At 36.9% G+C, this 19,242-nt stretch overlaps 3 protein-coding genes across 3 annotated transcripts; 2 read left to right on the top strand and 1 right to left on the bottom strand.

The window, feature by feature from the left end:
- Nucleotides 1–1,422: 1,422 nt before the first annotated feature.
- LOC110733283 lies at nt 1,423–5,022 on the top strand. The gene is made up of 3 exons (XM_021913296.1): nt 1,423–1,556; nt 3,899–4,274; nt 4,389–5,022. The coding sequence occupies exons 2-3, from the start codon at nt 3,921–3,923 to the stop codon at nt 4,851–4,853; spliced, it is 819 nt and encodes a 272-aa protein (XP_021768988.1). The 5' UTR covers nt 1,423–1,556; nt 3,899–3,920; the 3' UTR covers nt 4,854–5,022.
- A 2,666-nt stretch (nt 5,023–7,688) lies between these two features.
- Nucleotides 7,689–8,691, top strand: LOC110733249 (protein At-4/1-like). The gene has a single exon (XM_021913266.1). It carries the CDS (start codon nt 7,708–7,710, stop codon nt 8,422–8,424), a length of 717 nt encoding a protein of 238 aa, XP_021768958.1. The 5' UTR covers nt 7,689–7,707; the 3' UTR covers nt 8,425–8,691.
- A 298-nt stretch (nt 8,692–8,989) lies between these two features.
- On the bottom strand, nt 8,990–12,206 carry LOC110733282 (60S ribosomal export protein NMD3-like). The gene is made up of 2 exons (XM_021913295.1): nt 11,516–12,206; nt 8,990–11,085 (listed from the first exon to the last, which is right to left on the bottom strand). The coding sequence occupies exons 1-2, from the start codon at nt 11,687–11,689 to the stop codon at nt 9,604–9,606; spliced, it is 1,656 nt and encodes a 551-aa protein (XP_021768987.1). The 5' UTR covers nt 11,690–12,206; the 3' UTR covers nt 8,990–9,603.
- Nucleotides 12,207–19,242: the final 7,036 nt, after the last annotated feature.

Raw genomic sequence — 19,242 nt, 5'->3', positions numbered from 1 at the left:
GGGCTGGATTGCAGTGTTCTCCTTCAAAAAGCCACCTGTTTCGGGCTGTCCAAATCACCCAACATACCGTGAAAAACAGCCCATGCTCCACACTCTTCAGCCGAGCCAAGCAAGCTTGAACCAAATCTGCAAAAGCATGAAAAAAACCATCTTCTCCAGGCTTCAAAGGACAATAATCCCACATCGTTCGAGCAATACAATCTCTAATGCAATGGAGCTCCATTTCTTCTACTGCCTCACACAAGCTGCACAAGGAATTTCTACTCGGTATTCGCTTACTCAACCCAAGTGACGTGGGCAAAACACCTCTACAAGCTCTCCACATAAACACTTTAATTTTCGGCAAGGTTTTGACGTTCCACACCTTGTTCCAAAGAGAAGTAAAGCTCGAACTAGAGGCATCATTCACTTCATCACACTCGCCAAATATAGCACGATAAGCAGACCGAACAAAAAACTCACCTTTTTTCTCCAAATCCCAGCAAACTTCATCACGAGGCAGCCTTAAACTAAGAGGTATTTCAAGAATTCTATCACATTCAAATGGAAGAAAAATTTCCTTAACAAGGGAAACATTCCAAGTAGCCGTAGGGAGGTGAATTAAATCACACACCTTCATTCCCCTCCTCACCTCAACACACGGAGAAATAATCATTCGAGACTGAGTGTTTGGCACCCACGGACTGCCCCACACAGGAATATCCAAGCCATCACCAACCCTCCATCGAACCCCTCGCTGCACTACCCATTTCACACCCCAAATTCCCCTCCAAGTATAACTCGGGTTCACACCAAGCTCTGAGCATAAATAGTCACCATTGCTAAAATATCTAGCTCGCAACACCTTAGCAATAAGGCTGTCCGGAAACTTAATCAAGCGCCATGCTTGCTTTGCTAGAAGGGCCGCATTAAATAACTTAAAATCTCGAAATCCTAGCCCTCCCATAGCCTTTGGTTCACACAATTTCCGCCAAGACAACCAATGAATCTTACGCTCTCCCTTCTTTTGCCCCCACCAAAAATTCGACACGCAACTCATCACAAAATAAAGACGGGAATTTGAACACACTCATCGCGTTGGTTGGGATAGATTGGGCAACTGCCTTAATCAGGACCTCCAAAACCGTTTTAGATAACATTCCAAACTTAATCAGGACCTCCCAAACTTAAACTTATTTTTATCAAACTGTACTTATTTTTACTGAACCAAAATTAAATTTATTATGCTACATACGGAGTATTTTTGTAAAAATGCATTATTTGAAGGTTATGATTTATGAGGGAGTTGGTCAGTAGGTGGACTAACATCCAGTGGAGTTAGTTCTGGCCTGAAGCCCATTTTCGCACCTAACCCTTTTTTATTTTTATTTTTTATAATTTTTTGAGTTTCGAATATTATTGGTAAGATTGAAAATAATACTCGTAATAAAAATTACGGAGTAAAAATTAACGGAGTACTGTAGAGTTGTTGGTAGAGAGTTTCAGTTAAATCTAACAAAGTGGGGCTCCCAAACTCCCATTTTTGATGTTCTTCCCTGGAATGGTGTGAATCCCAGGTAATTTCTCAACTCAATTTGTTTTCAATGTTTTAATTTCATCGATATTTCTGCAATTTTGTTCCTTCCCCTGTTTAATTTTTAATTATTTTAATTATGAAAATTTATCTCCTAAAGTTTATTAATTTGTTTTTTATTTTTATTTTTTATTTTTTATTGATTATAGTATCGTATTCATTTAGGGCTTGATATGATTCAATGTTTCACTACTGTATATCGCTGAAATTTTGATCTGGAATACGATTAAATTGGTATAAATTCATACAGAAACTGCAATTTTTACGTTTAGAGGTATAAAGTGTAGCCCTTTAAATTCTATTAAGTTATTGATTGCTAATTTCTTTTGAATTGTTGGTTGTAAAATAGAATCGATGTTTAATTTATTTCCCCCCCCCCCCCAGATTTTAAGGGATGGTTTGGTTGTTTGATTGTTAGATTGGGGATAATTATTGAGGAATAAAGAGAGTTGAATCAAGTTAAAAAAAGAGTCTGATCACTTAATGTTTATTATTCAATAGAATATACAAGATGTAAAAATGTCTCTTCTGAAATGAAGTTAAATTTTACACTGCATTGTATTTGTGCATTTGTTGGTGAAGGGGATGTATTAGCAATTTATATTATAAGGGCTGAATGCATTCGAATCGTAGAGCTCTTAAAGTTTTACAGTCAGAATTTGGGTTTTCCAATTGTATAGATCTAGTTTTTTCGCCTCCAAAAGAGTTTTGTTTGATATTAAAACAGGCTTTGGGATTTCCACTTCATAGATTGAGCTATTTATATTATGCAGCATAGGCTTACAAGCCACGGAGTCTGTAGGCTTCAAACGTTAGGACTTACAAAACCCGTGGCTGTGTCTTTGAGCTTCAAGCGTTTAAGGATGTAGTTGCAGACTTACAGACTGAAATATTTATATACCAAACTTACAGACTGAAATATTAATATGTTCATAATGCACTTAGATTTCCTGGTTGATTGTGTTATTGAAATTTACATAGGATTTCCAAGAGTGTTTACAAAACCCGTGGCCGACTTGTGCTTGTACCCTAGTTAGTGCATGTATGCATGGTTTCCATGTATATTCTTGCGGCTTATTAAATGCCGGAGAATGAAATGTCTTTTGATTTGCTAGTTGATTGATGATAGTAAGGTTTAACTCTTGATTCTTCTAGATTCGCAATCGAAAGGCTTATTTGCTTATGTTTTCTTTGAGATTGATCAAACCATGTTGTCCTAGACATCCTTATATGTGCCTTGTAATGCTAATGAGCTTGTACTGGCAAAATTTACAATGCTCTCTGTAGTGAGTATTACTATTGCATTTGGCAAATTATGTATAGATAGGACTGTAGGAGCATGTGTTGCCAGAAACGGTACCAACAATCTAATGCAGAACCAGTTTAAGCGTGAGGTCCCTCTTTGGGTTATTGTCACATTCCCATGTTGTAGTTGATAAGCTTCCTCACGATATTTGTCTCAGGATGGATTGTTATTGGCCAGAGAAGGGTTCTAATCTTATTATCATTGTGAAAAAATTGCACTTCAGAACCTAGTTTGGCGTCTAGGGATATAGGCAAGGTCAGAAGATATTCTGTTTATTACAAGTGTGCCAAACTCCAATCTTGTCAGTTGAAGAGCTCTGAAGGAAAAATATTGAACATTGTGCTGTCCTTTCTTGTTTGAGTTCACCTCTTTAACTTAGGACATGTTTTGGACTATGCCCTTTTAGGCATTGATGCCTGTCTGAATCTTCAACTTCCGTAGTAGACATAATTTAGTGCCTTCTGCTGGCCATTTAGCATAAAAGTGTTCCAATCTACCACAAAAATATGATCATTTTCTTAGTAGAGAGATTTGAATGTGGACTTTGCATTTTTCTAGATGACATAACTGGTGTTTGAATATAAAATGAGATTTAGCTCTAAAGTTATACTAGTTTGTCAGTTTGCCGTATGCTGAATGACACAGGTCTATCGGTCTCACATTAGCTTATTGTTGAAGGAGTTGGGATGATTTTTTTCCTTTTAAGGAGTGGCTTTTAATTTTCAGTGGGTGATATTTGATGGTTCACACATCACTATAAGTTACTGAGTCTGGCCCAAGACCTGCCTATACTGAAATTCTGGATTCACAGGTGCAATTTGGCTTTAATGTTATGCCTTAGGGGTTCTATGTATAGTGTTACAGTATCATCATCAAAAGCTAGGTTTCTCTTTTGGATTTGTTTCTTTTCTTATCCTTTTTAAATAATAATAAAAAAAAGCAAAAGTATATGCTGTGTTAGTATTGCATGTTTAATGTCTTATATGTAATATTAAATTATTAACACCTTTAAATACCAGGGAAGTGTCTGGACCTGGTAGAATGGCAGACTCAAACCAGGATGTTGGTGACTATGACACACTGAAAATCGATGGAGTGGAAGTTCTCTGGACTGAAAAATATGAATCTCTATTTGTGTATATAATGGCGGAAGAAATTGCTAAGGGAAACATGCAAGCGACTACTTTTGCCAATGCAGCATGGAAAAGTATTGCAGAGGCTCTGAGACAAAGAACAGGGAAGGAATACACATATTTGCAGTTGAAGAATAAATATCACAACCTGAGGGCTCGATGGAGTGACTTTAGTAACCTGTTGCAGGAGAGAGACATTGTGTATGACTCGATAACTGGAGAAGTTATTGCTTCAGATGCTGTGTGGAGGAAATTATCAACAGTATGATTTTCAACCTTTTTCTACAATTAATAGTTGAAATTTGTTAATAATCATGTCATTAGTTTGATGAGCAAACTTAATTTTGGACTTGAATGATTTGTTCTTTTGATGCAGAAATATCGGCGAGCAAAAAGCTTCAGAAAGAAAGGATTGAAAGATTATGACAAATTATGCGTGATATTTGGTGATCCAGAAATCCAATACATTAGAGGAGATTCCAGTGAAGGAGATGGTGATCCTTATAGAGCCAAGAGAATTGAGAAGCGCCAAACTCCAGAGACCCCATGTAAAGATATCTTGGTTGAGAAGTCTATTACTCCTAAGAGACAAAAAACCAGTAAGAAGTTGAGCTTAACCCCTTCTTTGGATTCAGTTGCTGATAGCGGTGATGGTTGTGGGTACCAATCTGTGCAAGTTCACGATGTTGTTAGATGTATGGAGGCACTGAACTCGCTAGAAGGAATAGATGGAGCCTCATACGTGAAAGCAACAAGGTATATTCATGATGATCCTCTGTGGAGAAAGATGTTTCTCTGTATGCCAGATGAAAGGAAGAAAGACTGGGTGCTCAACATTTGAATTTTGTGATGGTTAGACTGCTAAACTTCCATTTTTGGATTGTTAATTTGTTATGTTTGTCCGCTACTGCGGCATACATGTAAATGCTCTGGATTTACTACATAACTTTTGGATGCTGGATAGGTGTATATATATACCGAGTAAAAAAAACTCGTTGCTCTTCTTTCCATCTTTTCTCCACCATGCATTGAGTGAGTATAAAATCAAAAACATACTACTACATAATACTATTATGTTTTCGGAGATATGACAACAAATACCATAATTCTTACATTGTATTTCTAATATCCTAAAACATACTGTATTTGACGTAATTCTTATGTACTTCTAAGATCCTAAAACATACTGTATTTGGCATTCACGTCAAACATTCAAACCTCGTAATTATGTATCAGAGGTTTGTAACTTCTTAATCAATTCAAATCCAGGCAAGCCAGCAAATCTTCCAAGTGAGATCCTGAATTTGCCGGGTTTACAGACGCCATTTCTGAGTTCTGCTTCTCACCACCATCATCGCCGCGACCATTCAATGACTAATTGAACATTGCTTCAGGAGTTTTCTCTAGATTTACCAGGAACTGTTCATACTTTGGACAACATTTGGCAGCTTATCCTTGCAATTCATCATTTCGACCTCTGCGAAACTCGCTTCACACAAGTCGCAACCAAGAGTCCAAGAACATAATCCCCAGGCTTCAAAATTTACCCAGATGAGTTTTCACCACAAAAAACATTATCACTCTTACCAAAATCTGAGACCCGAGGGCTTAAGAAAATCGTCATCCCTTGAAAACAATCTCCATATCCAACACTATATACTCCACAAATTTCCTACTATGGGTTTGTTCTCTTCAGCTTAATTACAGTTTAGCTCTACTCAGTTCAGTTCAACTCATTTTAGTTAAATTCAGTTTCTAGTTTCCTTCTCTCATAAACAATTCAGTTCTGCTCACTTCAGCTTAGTTCAATTTAGTTTAGTTTAGTTTAGTTCAGCTCAACTCAATAAAATGAGAACAGACCCTAACTTTTAGATGCCCAAAAAGTTCCCTACAATATTTATAATCTTTCATCCAATATTCTCTAAGGTTCAACGAATCAAGAAAACTGATAAAATTAGACACCAATACAAATAAGTAAATAACCAAAGGCGGATATTGATGTACCGAGTACTCCCAAAGTAGCTTAGACCTTTGCAGGGAGAAAAAGTGGATTGCTAAACATCACCCGCAAATCTCCACATAAAGCCCACAAATCTATATTGAATTTACCTTATTGCCCTAAACCTAAAATAAAAAAATCTAACCCATACCCACACTCTAATAACCCGAAAATACGGCAATGTCGAGGTGGCAAGGTAAGGACTTGGCGGCCACAGCGGCGGAGGGAAGGACGGCTCACGGTGGCAGGGTTTTTTTAAAAAAAAAAAAAAAATTAAAAAAAAAACCAGAAGTGGTGGGGCGCCTGGCCAGGACGCCCAGCCTCTGGTGGTGGCGTCTGCTCCGGCCGCCGGAACCAGGGGGCTGGCGTCTGACCTGGACGCCTAGCCACGGTTGTGGCGTTTTCCAGAGGCGCCACCGCCGTGGCTGGGCGTCCAGGTCAGACGCCAGCCCCCAGGTTCCGGCGGCCGGAGCAGATGCCACCACCAGGGGCTGGGCGTCCTGGCCAGGCGCCCCACCACTTTTTTTTTTTTTTTTTTTGGAAAATCAGAATTCTTTTGTTAATGTTTAATATTTTTGTTTTATGTGTTAATGTTTTTTTTTTCTAATATATATATATTTTTTTTGAAAATCGGAATTTTTTGTGTTAATGTTTAATTTTTTTTTGTTTTATGTGTTAATTTTTCATATGTGTTAATTTTTTTGTATGTGGTAATTTTTTGTGTTAATAAATAGTGTTTAAATTTTTTACATTATGTAAAATTTTTATTTGTAAATTTCATTTCTATATATAATTTACACATACAAAATTAAACATAATTTTATTAACACATATTTAAAACATAATTTCAAATTAAAACAATTTTTTTTTGAACTTATTAACACATATTTAATTTCAAATTTAACAAAGTTAAAAAACCACAAAAAAAAACAAAAAAAACAAAAACTTTAAATAAAATTACAAAAAGTTTAAATAAAATTACAAAAAAATAAAAAATAAAAAAAATAATTCAAAAAGTAGGGGTGGCGTCTGGCCAGGACGCCACAACCATGGTGGCGGCGCCTGGCCAGGACGCCACAGCCATGGTGGCGGCGCCTGGCCAGGACGCCACAATCGTGGTGGCGGCGTCCTTGCCAAGCGCCACTGCCACGGTTGCGGCGTCCCGACCAGACGCCACCGCCATGGTGGCGGCGTCCTGACCAGATGCCACCCCTGCTTTTCGTAATTTTTTCCCCGGATTATCTCGCTTTCCGGCGACGATGACGGCTCTCCGGTGTCCCTCGACAATCCACTCCAGCTCCACATTCTTCGTGAGAGTGAATTACGGTTTCGGTAAAAATTAGAAAAAGGGCAAAAGAGTCAAAGTAAAAATAATTGTGGGCTTTATGTAGAGATTTGTGGGCGATGTTTAACAAATCCCGAGAAAAACTAGATTATCCTCGGATTTAGGACAGAATACTGTCGTAATGTAACTCTGACAAATTTATAATTATTAATTTAGTTGTAAAAGCATAAATATGAAAACAATTTTATTATAATATAGTTTTGCCACTTAATAAACGTTTTAGTAAGGTGATAAAATTGTATTTTCTCCAATAATTAATGTCGGATTACTTGAATAACTAGTCCATTGACTAATGACTATAGTCTATAGGAATGTATATTGTACTGCTTTAAAATCCATACTGGATTAAAAATGGCGGCAACGAGCGATGAAGAAATGGAGAAGTTACTCTCCCTCGCTAATCAAATCTCCAACGATTTCGAAAATGGCATCAATGAAATCCAAACCCTAAAATCCAACTTCAATGCAGAAATCAACCATCGTCAATCTCTCGAGCTCACCTGCTCCACTTTGAGGAGAGAGAATGAACGATTGAAGAACCTTCATCTCGAAACCCTCAACAATCTTATGCTTCAATTACAACACAGAGAAAATTCTCACAATGTGAAAGAGGAATTGCAGAAATTAACCACCGAATCACTCAAAATTGCAGAAGATCATCGGAAAACTGTGGAATCATTGAAGCGAAACCACGAGGAAGAAATTAGGGTTTTGGAGGTTCAAATTGGGGAAATTTCGCGTCAAAAATCGGCGGATGAAGCGACGATTTATCTGCTGCATCATGAGCTGATTTCGTTAAGGAATCGATTGAAGGATGTGGAGGAGAAGAGTCGAGTAGAGATTGAGGATTTGAGGGATTGTATAATTGTAGAGCAGGAAGAGAAGAAGGAATTGAGTAAGAAAGTTAGGGATTTGGAGAAGGAATTGCTCGTTTCGAAGACGAAAGCAGCTGATCAACAGTTTTCTTCGTCAGACAAACAGTTGGATTTGCTGAAGCAGAAGATGATGAAATTGAGGAGAGAGAATGAAGCTCTTAAAAAACAGCTGATTGCCTCCAAACAGAGCTAAATGAGGAGATTTGCTTCAACTAGGTAACAAACAGAAAACATTACTGATTCATTTTGATCATATTATTTACATATATTGTTGTGCAAATTCGAATATGTATCGTGGAATTGTTAGATGATTTGTACATTGGTAGTTTGAAATGACGAGTAATAGTGCATTGATACTTTAACGATATAAGGATTTAAAAGGAATTTGATTACTACTTATGTGCCAATTGGTTTTTCTAGCAATATGTAGATACTAGATAAGATGTGTATTTAGGGCTATTATCTGTATGGTGTGTAACAACAAGCCTATAGTTTGGTGTTTGTTTTCGTTATATGTTGAGCAATAATGCTCTTAAAAAACATCTTAATTTCGTACGAGTACTATTATCTAGGATATGTTGGATCTAAGATGACTTAACTACAGGACTTGCAGATGTCTGTTTCCTGAAGTCTTGTATCAACGTACTGTTATTGCTGTTATGATGGGGATTACCTATTATTAGTAGGTTCCTTTTGGTGTCTGCCTGTTTCGGAAACACCCCACTTAATCGTAAACAAAAAGGATGGGGGGGGGGGGGGGGGAGGGGGGGACAAGGAGAAATAAGAATAAGAGGGTTCCTTTGCCTGTGTTTAGTAAATGACTCTAGGAGGCCAAACCGCCAAAGTGAAGGCATGCCTGCTTAGGTATTAGGTGCAAGTGTTGTGAGTCTAGCCTCTCAAGTTTCACATTCCGTTTTATTACTATAAGACCGCGTATCTATTCAATACCTGAACCTGCAGCCTAGTTTCACCTTGAAAAAAGTTTCTCTGCCCTGTGTACGTAGAGGGTCATCGCAAAACCTAGGGTGATTGCAAGAGCCTCATCCCTGAAAGCTAATATAAACTGAGTTACAGACACAAGGTGGTTGCAAGATTATCTTATTTGAAAGCTAAACTTGATATAAATGAGTAAACAAGGGCTCTGTTGAGGTTTTTTACAATTAAGGGTTTTTTTTTTTTTTTTTTTTTCCTAATCTGGCTAGACAGTTAAAAGCATACTGTTTTGATTATTCTGATAGTCATTCAGCATTATGCAATGCAGGAATTTATATAGCTTGCACAAAACTTATTGTTCATTTAAACAAAAATTAACAAATTCAGTCACACAATGTATTTAAAAGTTCGCAAAGATATTCTAGAATTAAAATTTAGATTACAGATTTTTAGCTTCTTGCTCATCACTCAAATCAAGATCAGCAAGCAATTCTTCCAATTCAAGTTCTGAATTATCAGGCTTCATGGATACCATTTCCGAGGTTTGATTTTCACCTTCCCTCTCATTCAATGACAAATTGAACATTGCTTCTGGATTATTCTCTAAATCTCCCAAGAACTGTTGATATTCTGGACTTGCCTTCTGCCTAGTAACCTTAATATTGAGCTCAGCTGCTGCACTTTTCTTCTTAATCAGAACAACATTTGGCAGTGTATCCACAGAATTCTCCATTTCAACATCAGCAGAATAATTCGTACTGCACAATTCGTAACCAAGAACATAATCCCCACGCTTCAAAACATTACCAAGATGAGTTTTAACCAAAGATTCTGTACCATTCTTACCAATATCTGAGGCCCGTGCAACTTTGACATTTGCTAAAGAATATAACTGTTCACTCAAAACGATCTCCACATCTAACACTTTATACTCCACTAGTTCACTGCTAGTCTTTAGAGGCTCAAAAGGTTCCTTCCAATAATCATTGCCACGTATCTGACATCGAGTCAATGTTAAGTGATCGATAACTCTAATAAACTTATAGGATGATATACAAATAACTAGAGGTCCAACATGATGTGAAGCAATGAGACTTTGTGGAAGATGTATAAGATCATACAGGTAAATAGGGCAGATCACAGCTGAGATGTACCAAATCTCGGTATGATTATTGCTGTTAGGATCAGAAGACTTCATAGATTTCTTGCGAAATTGATCAGGCTTAATAGGTGTTTGAGTGAGGAGGAAGTTGTACAAATTCTCGGCATCTTTTCTAGTAGCAAATAAGAAATCCACTCCTTGTTTTGCAAGCTTCATCTTCTTAATGTTGTAAAGTGTTGGTTGTGTGGTCAGCACACGTAACTTTATAGCGCGAAAAGTTTTGTCTTGAGAAGCGTACTGTCTAAGTTGCACAACATAGCTCAGTTGTGTTTCATCAATTAAATCTGAACAAGAAGGACAATTCATATAAGCTGGTGTAAACACAACATCACACTTTCTTTCTAGCCTCGAACCATCAGGGCCTTCGAATTGGACCTTTAAGACAAGTGAGATGACAGTGGTATGATCATTCGGTTGCACAAGCCAAGCATCGATCAACATCAATCGAAGTACACGAAAATAGAAACCGAGCTTCTCCAGAAGAAATCTTAGTAATGATATGGAAGACGATTCTCCTGGAGGAAATTTATGCCAACTTTTGGTTCCTGCATATGAGTAGCTTTGACAAACTTGGCAATGCCTGATAATATAATATCTTGGTAATTTTTTTGTAGGATCTTCGGAGAGTCTATAACTCTTGCACATATGGATGTCTGTGTCACTTTGGGATAACAAGAAGCCACAACATTTACAGCATGATGTGATCTCAGTAATATCCCTTCGGTTCACCGTCCATGTTTTTTCCTTGCTCGTCACTGACTGCGGAGCGAATCAAAGAACAAATTAGGAAGAAAATAAAAAAAAAAACGACAAAGCCTTAGTCCCAAATTTTCAACGTTCTATGGACGTCATGAAATCCTTACTCGACACTTCAAGTTTCATTGAATTACCTCGTTATTTTGGAGGTACAATTTATGAAAATAATTGTACTAACAAATTATATTAAAAAAGAAATCTAACGAGGTCATGGAATCCTTAATTGATTCACCTCATTGTACTATAGTGGACGTACAAATTATAAAACAAATTGTTATTGCAAATATACAAATATATTATATCATATTATCATAGTAAAATTGTACTTTGTATTCTTTACTCAAATGAATTAATCTAACTGTAACAAAAGAAACCCTAAAAAAATTTTAGTAAGACAAAAAAATAAATATATACAAAAAAAAAAAAAAAGTACCTTAATCATTTTATCAACATCATCGACCTCGCGAAGAAACTGAGAGATTGATAAATTAAGGGAAATTTGTTTCCTAGAAAAAAGTTGAGAAGTCGTAATTATCGTTTTCTTCTTCATGATGGTTTTAGTTCTAAAGTTAACAAAAACACCAGTTTTTTTACTCCTCTTTTCCATTGTTGAATGGTTGATTAATTGCTACTTCGCAATTAGGGATTTGATTCAATTTTTTTTGGGAAAAATTAGGAAGATAGTCTAATGCGGGCTTGCGGCTATATAAGGGGTAGTCAGTTTTAATTACGTGCAGGCTAAAGGGGTAAAATATAAGTAAATTTCAGTTTCCTAAATTTGATAAATACGAAAAGATTTCAATATATTAGGTGAATATCTGATTAGTTTATATTATTAACTTTATTATCCCTTTGATTGAGAAGCAATTCTTTTTTTTTAATTATTATTTTTTTTTAAAAAACGAAGCAATTTTTCTATACCTTTCATTAAAAAAGATTTTTTTTTGAAGTAAAAAAAAAGAAAAAAAAAATGAATAAGGGTATATTAATAAGGGAGATATAATGAGCCTTTCCCTAAATAATGTTGGGAAAACACACAATTCCCAAATTATCGCTAATCTTTTTTTAATTCCCACCGTACCGTCCACGTAAGCTAATGAGAACAAACCGTTTTTTTTTCTCGGTCCAGCAACAAACCGCTACTTGAAGTAGCGGTGTTGTGAGGAAAACCGCTACTTGAAGTAGCGGTTTATATAATAGACACCGCAACTTCAAGTAGCGGTTTTTGCTGTAAAAATTTTTTAAAACAAAATATTAGTAAATCAGCCAAAAAAAAAACCTGCAAGTGTACCTGTAAAACCTTAAAACCTACTATTTTCAGCCTGCAAAGTCCATATACCATATCTTCTACACAACCACCACAAATAACAACTTACTTAAACATTCTAATCCATGGAAGTCAAAATTGTATTAAGGTAATCTAAGGGCAATGTCAAATACTTATCAAATATTAATTATAAACAAAGTCTAAAATACTAATCATTTGCAAAATAACATATGTCAATGGTACCAAAATATACACCTAGCTCGTACGTTGCTTCTTCCCATGAAGTGATGATGAAGGTGATGTAGCTGTCTCATCCTCTGGAATATCATGTAGGCCAACTCCAACTCCAAGCCGAGACCTACTATTTCCACGCCATCGAACTCTTTGATACTAGTGTTGCACTAGTGGAGGAGATGTGACGATGGTATGTTGAGGAGAAACAAGTAGAGTTTGAGGAGGAGGAGAGGGTGGGGGAGGTGGAAAAAGGGGAGTGACAACTGAATGTCGAACTGTAGGAGAGGGAGAAGGACCATGTAAGGGAGAGGGGGAAGGAGCATGCAAGGGAGAGCGAATGGGAGTCGGTGGACGAAAGGCACGTGATGAATGACCACCACGATGGGATGGTGGACTAATCGGCCGAGTGTGCAAAATAGAAGCAGAAGAAGATAGCGAGGTGGACACTCGAGGCTGCTTAATAAGGTGTGAATGCCCCACCCTAGACAAGGTCTGCCCACAAAATGATGTAAGACTCTGTATCATTTGAATGGAAAATGGTAGAGCCTTGTCTGGTGGCAAATCAGAGATGGTCTCAGTAGCTCCCGATAGCTTCGCGTGCAAATCAGCAACTGCATGTGCCTGCATTGAAGTTAGTTTTAATGTTAGTACAATGAATTCAAAAACGAAATAACTACTTTGTAATTGAAATAAAATGAAGTTCATACAAGTACTAGGTCAGAGCTAGATGGCTAGTAATGACTTGGGGGGCGTGGCTGCGAAGGTGGAGTAATGATCGACCTCGTGATGCGACGGTACCAAGCCATGTACTCTGTCATGACTAGTGAAGAAGTCCCAGTGAACGGGTTACCCTGGACTACTAATGCCTCTCGTCGACCCCAGTCATGTACATGGTCCGAATGTCGAATCTCCCAGTTACGCTGTCCCCTTCAATCCTTCTTGTGTAGAGCAACGTCCGTGTCTACTACCTCTGGGATCGGCTGCTCTAACCCGAACTAACGCATGACTCAATCTGGGAGGTGGAACTCAACGACGTCAAAGCAAATAAGAGGGGCGCGTGTACGCCAAATGTGAATGTCAGAGCGACAAATATCCGGAAGTCGCTCCATAACCGCCTCGGTATATGGCTGCCAAATCATCTAATTCCCAAAATAGGTATGTGTAGGGAATAATTTCAAGCCTTTAAAAGCCCACTAGCTTGAACCCCACTGTGATCATACACTAAAGTATGGCGGCGTCCAAAAGGGAAGAAGATAGAGAAAAAGAGTCGCCAACAAGTTTTTAAGGAACTTGTAAACCGTTCACGAGGTGAAGGTTACACCCCTTAACGATCCAAGAGATCGTCAACTCCATAAGGTCATGAACCAAATAAGGGTTCGGGGATGATGGTACAAATCCAACCTAAAAGAGATTGAACTGCCCTAATAATAGGCCTCTACTTTATTCTGCTCGTATTCATGTGCGCTTTCTGACTAACATGCAATCAATAGGATTAACCCTAAACCTGTTTAATCTACGTTGGTTGAATATTAATGCACAAATAAACTATTATTGGCGATCACTTGAATTTATAATCACAATTAACCTAACAAGATTATTAATTATCTTATTAAGCGTGATTGCAAATATCAATTCCCTTGAACCATGCATAAAAGGTGATCAAGCAATAACAATATAAAATAATATGTATCAAGCAACATAATAAATAATCAACATCATTAATAATAATAATATCAATCATAATCATAATCATATTAAAGCATAGCAAGATCCTAGGCATGATACTAACAAGATTAATAACAAACCCCAGCATGTCACTAAGCATTAAAAATCAAATCTTTAGCCCTAACATGATACTAACATGAATAAATATTAGGAAGAGAATAAAAGGCATCATAGCAATCATATTTAACATTAAAAATACCCTAGACATGATACTAGGAATATCATAATAACAATCTAAACATGATATCTACATCATAAATCAATTAAAACAATTAAAGTACTTACTTGGATGCCTCGTACCTCTTTCTAATAACAAAATACACACGTTAGTAACTTCAAGGAAAAAATAATAATCAAAGCAATTAAATAAAATAATTGAAATAGAGATTTGGGACCAAACCCTCAGAAATTAAAACCTTTCACGTCTAGGGCGAAGGCAACTTCGAATATGGCTAGGTGTATCAAGATATTGTGAATGCGGAATTTTGTATTAAAGAGCAAAGTTTAGAAAGAATGCTAAAAGATCAATGATTCATAAAGCAATTGTTGACGATTGATGATTGTAGATGATGAATGAAAACGAAGTTTATGAACGATTTGATGAATAAAAAGAGTTGGTGAATAACAGATGTAGATGATTATTGAATATTTATAATCCGTGAATGAAAACGGAGTTTATGATACGATATTTATAGAGAAAAACATCCAAAAAAGATAATTTATCAAAACAGAGTCTGAAGATCTCAAAACTAACTTGGCGCCAGCCCTGGCTCATTGGCGCCAGGACCAGTGGCTAGCGCCAGGCGCCAATGGCTGGCGTCTGGCGCCAATCCTGGTTCCAGGAGCCAAGGCCTGGGGTTGGACGCCAAACCGGATTTTAACACGTTTTCGAAAATCTGATAATTTTACCGTACTGGAAGATATAATTTCAGTCGAAAATGCTATTTGATCTAATTAAAACTCTGAAGAATCCTAATTGAATTAAGAATGATAAGACCTTCTAGAATGTTCTAGAAGACCAAAACCATTCCTAATTACATTAGGAATGATAAATCATATTAGGCCCTCCCCTAGATCATTGGGCCGTACTTAAAACTCAAACCGGGCCCAGTTTAGTAAATTGGCCATAACTCCCTCAATATTCATCGGAATTGGGCTTATAATATATCGTTGGAAAGGTCTTTGCAAGCCCCATCCAACTACACCACTATTGGACCCATATCATGGACCAACCAAACTGGATTGGCTGTTTTCTTAAAATAAAGTTTTCAAAAACAGAGAGAAGAGAAAAGAAAAGAAAAGAAATAAAACTTTCCGCAACACTAGACCTTTCCACACTTTCGTTTCATTCGATTATGATTTGACGTGAAAGGTACTCATCACTGGGTTTGGTTTTTGGGAGACACAAATGGGTGTCTACAGTATGTTATTTGTATAAGTTAATATAACTATTACAATGAACAAATGCCAATGCATAACAAAACAACGATTATACTTGGTCCTCTTGCTGATGGTTAAACGCATCTCGATAGTATGAGAGTCCAGAAGCAGTATGCGCACACGAAAGATGTACACGTAGCCAACTATAAAAATAGTTAATAATAATTCTTAGTTCTCATCAGGGACAACAATGTAAGAACTATAACTGTAAGCAATACACTACCTGCACGCCAAGGAGTCAACACCTCGCTCATGCTGAGTCCCTCCTGTAAGTTCCAGGTACTGTACTTTGTAACAACCTCCGCTCAACAATAGTTCCAGCATTTGATTCCTTCAACGCTTGCATGTACTTAGGCAACTCTTGAAATGAACCCTCCCAATCCCATAAATGAGTTTTATTGCCTTTTGTTTCGCTAACCATGCTCTCTTGTAGGTTATTGAGAACTCAAACTTCTCTTTCACAAGTTGCACTATTGTCTTGATTTTCAATGAAGGGTCAACACGAAGGACATCTAAAAGAGCATTGCAAACAAACTCAGAAGTGAGTAGCTTATGATCCACGGAGTCGATGTCACTAACACAATTACTTGCATGAGGGCCGTTGTACCGAACAATTTTAAAAGTAGATAGTGTTGGATCTTTCACTCCTCTAAGCCTCCACGAACAACTACATTGATCTTTCCTCTTGCACTCAACAACATATTTCTCTGGCTCTGACTCCACAACTCGAATGGTTTGATTTCTAACTATGGAGTAAGACTTCACAGCATCTTTCAGTTGTTGCAATGAATCAAACTGTTGTCCAACCTCAAATTCCCCACCCGTGTTATATGTCTCATTTCCTAACCAAGTCATCCATGAGTTATTCAAACGTGGATCACCTTGCGGCACTTCATTGAAGTCTGTAGTAGGAGCGCTATCTTTAATTGCCTTATCACGAGCTTCAATTACAACTTCATCATCATCTTCATCAGTATCATTCATCTCGACATCCCCAAAACATCAACATTGTTTGGGTCAAGAGAATCGAGAATGGCTTGTGGTTGTGTGCTTGTTGAGGTTTCAACATTAGGCAATGAGGTCGGAGACCTAATCTCTGAAAGATGTTCATTGACATATTCGGGATCAACAAGCATTCTTGTGAATGAGCCTATCCCCACACTTTGATTAGTAAGGGAAATTGGTTGCTCCATACTACAAAAATAATTCTTTTCCAGAAAGGAACCGGTATCAGTTTGCACAATTGGCTCCTTTGGAACCTGTTCAGTGTACAATTGCATTGCGATAGAAGAAGTCTGAGTCACAGCAATCCACATAGCCCTAAGAGCATTGTCGTCATTCAATGGAATTGTGACATATGCCCCATTCATAAGATACCGCATAACCACCTTCAACTCCACAAATCTAGGATCAATACTCAATTCTTCATATAGCTTGTTGAGAACGTGTGAATATGTCATCCCATGATTTACAAAAACAAATTTTTGATTTCCACCCCTATACGTTAAATCACCATCTTTGTGATTAATTTCCCCACCCCAATAACAATATAGATGGTAGTTTGGTACCTCCATGTTTCATTCTAAAAACACCATGATTAATTTAAGAAATTAGTTTTACAAAATTTTAATAAGACGGGCACGAATATAAATTTATTTAGAAACTCCCTTGCACACATGTAATGGTGGTTAATCATGAGCAAATTTAATAACAAGACTAATAATTAAACTAGTTAAATTATAATAATCCTAAAGTTACACTATGCATTCATTGGCATTCCATATTTTATACTATATGAAGCATGCAAACACCTCTATATAATTAAAACAAATAAGCTGTTAATGGGTCCTAGTAAAAAAATATGATACAATTAAAGCCAATGGTCCCAGCAAAATGATAAGATACTAAGAAAGAGACAACTAACAATTTAATATTTCATGTATGCATATGGTCCCATGTAATTGCTTAATGTTGATGGTAAAGAGACAACTAACAACTGTTTTTCATTTTTTGTATGAAACCAAGAGATTGAACTCTACAAGTCTACAACAAGCATACTACAATAATATTCAACTAGTCCTAACATCAACACTAAAACTACACACTTAATTTGAATTAATTTAGCATAGAATTAATTTGATTTTTTTTAATGAAGATGCTTACGGGATCAACAAAGAAAAAGCAACAAACTATATATACAGCAAACAAAAAGCAACGAAAGCTAAATACAAACAAGAACAAACTAAGAAAGCTATAAATTCATAAAAAGCAAATCAATTAATTTGATAATTGAATTAAAAAAATAATTAGGGCACAAACAACGAGCAACTTACCAGTATTCAGCAAACCCAACAACAATTCCACTAATTCTCTGCCATAGTTGTTTCAGCAGAAATCCGATAACCCGAATTCAGGATCCGAAGCTCGAGTATATAACCCGTTCTGCTCCTATCGGCCAAATAAGAACCTACACAAAGAGAAGAGATGAGCTAGCCTCGGGGTGAATCCGGGGATAACCACTCCAAAGATTAAGTCGGTAAGTGTTTATAGAAGAGAAGTGATTTAGAGAGAGAAAGTAGTGAAAGAGAGAGAGAGAGAAAGTGTAATAAATGCTACCTTGTTTATGAAGTAAAACCGGATTATTTATATGTTTACTAGGTGACAGATGGCAGTCTAATAAGTAATGTAATTTCTGCCACGTGTCAATTGTGAGCGCGACACGTGGCAGCTACCTATATGCTGATATGTCTACTTTATAGGAACGCCGATATTAACAAAGGCCATTTATGGATCGAATTCAAACAGTATGTCGGTATGTCCAACCATATCGGCCCATTATGATTTCCGTTATGTAGATATTTCCCCATACAACTAGCCCCCCAAGTGAGGACGTTCGATCAGATGATCTAACGTGGTCACTTATTATTATATTTAGGCTGAGAGCGAAAAAACTTGTTTTTTTTTTTTTTTAAGTAGCCTTGTTTGCCGTTAGCAAACAAGGTTTACTTTAACTTTATGTAGGCTGGGAGCGAAAAAACTTCGTTTTTCCCCCCAAGTAACCTTGTTTGCCGTTAGCAAACAAGGTTTACTTTAATTAAAATGATTTTAAATTTTAAGCTGGAAAATTATATAAAGTAGAGGACACGTGTTGATGATCTAACGATTTATTTTTTAAATTAACAATTTATTCTAACCGTTAGATTTCTGACTAGGTGTCATATCAAACGTCACCTTTTCAACTTCCTTTTTAACTTCTCTTTTTTTTTTTTTACTTTTCACATTTTCACACTTCGTTCACTAAAAGTTGCGAATTTTAGCGGAGAAGGCTTTGGGATAACCGCAATTGGGTCTTGCTGGATTTTTCGCATTACTGAAGTGTCTGATATTCTTCTTTGCGTCGTCGTTGCCATCAAGTAGCTGAAGGTATTTTAAAGATTTCAATTTCAATTTGCATGCGTTGGAATACATTCGCTGTTTACCCATTTTCTAATTTT

Source organism: Chenopodium quinoa, unplaced genomic scaffold (genome assembly GCF_001683475.1).
Source record: "Chenopodium quinoa cultivar QQ74 unplaced genomic scaffold, ASM168347v1, whole genome shotgun sequence".
NCBI lineage: Eukaryota > Viridiplantae > Streptophyta > Magnoliopsida > Caryophyllales > Amaranthaceae > Chenopodium > Chenopodium quinoa.
The sequence above is the reverse complement of the archived record's forward strand: the minus strand, read 5'-3'. Positions and strand labels throughout refer to the sequence as shown.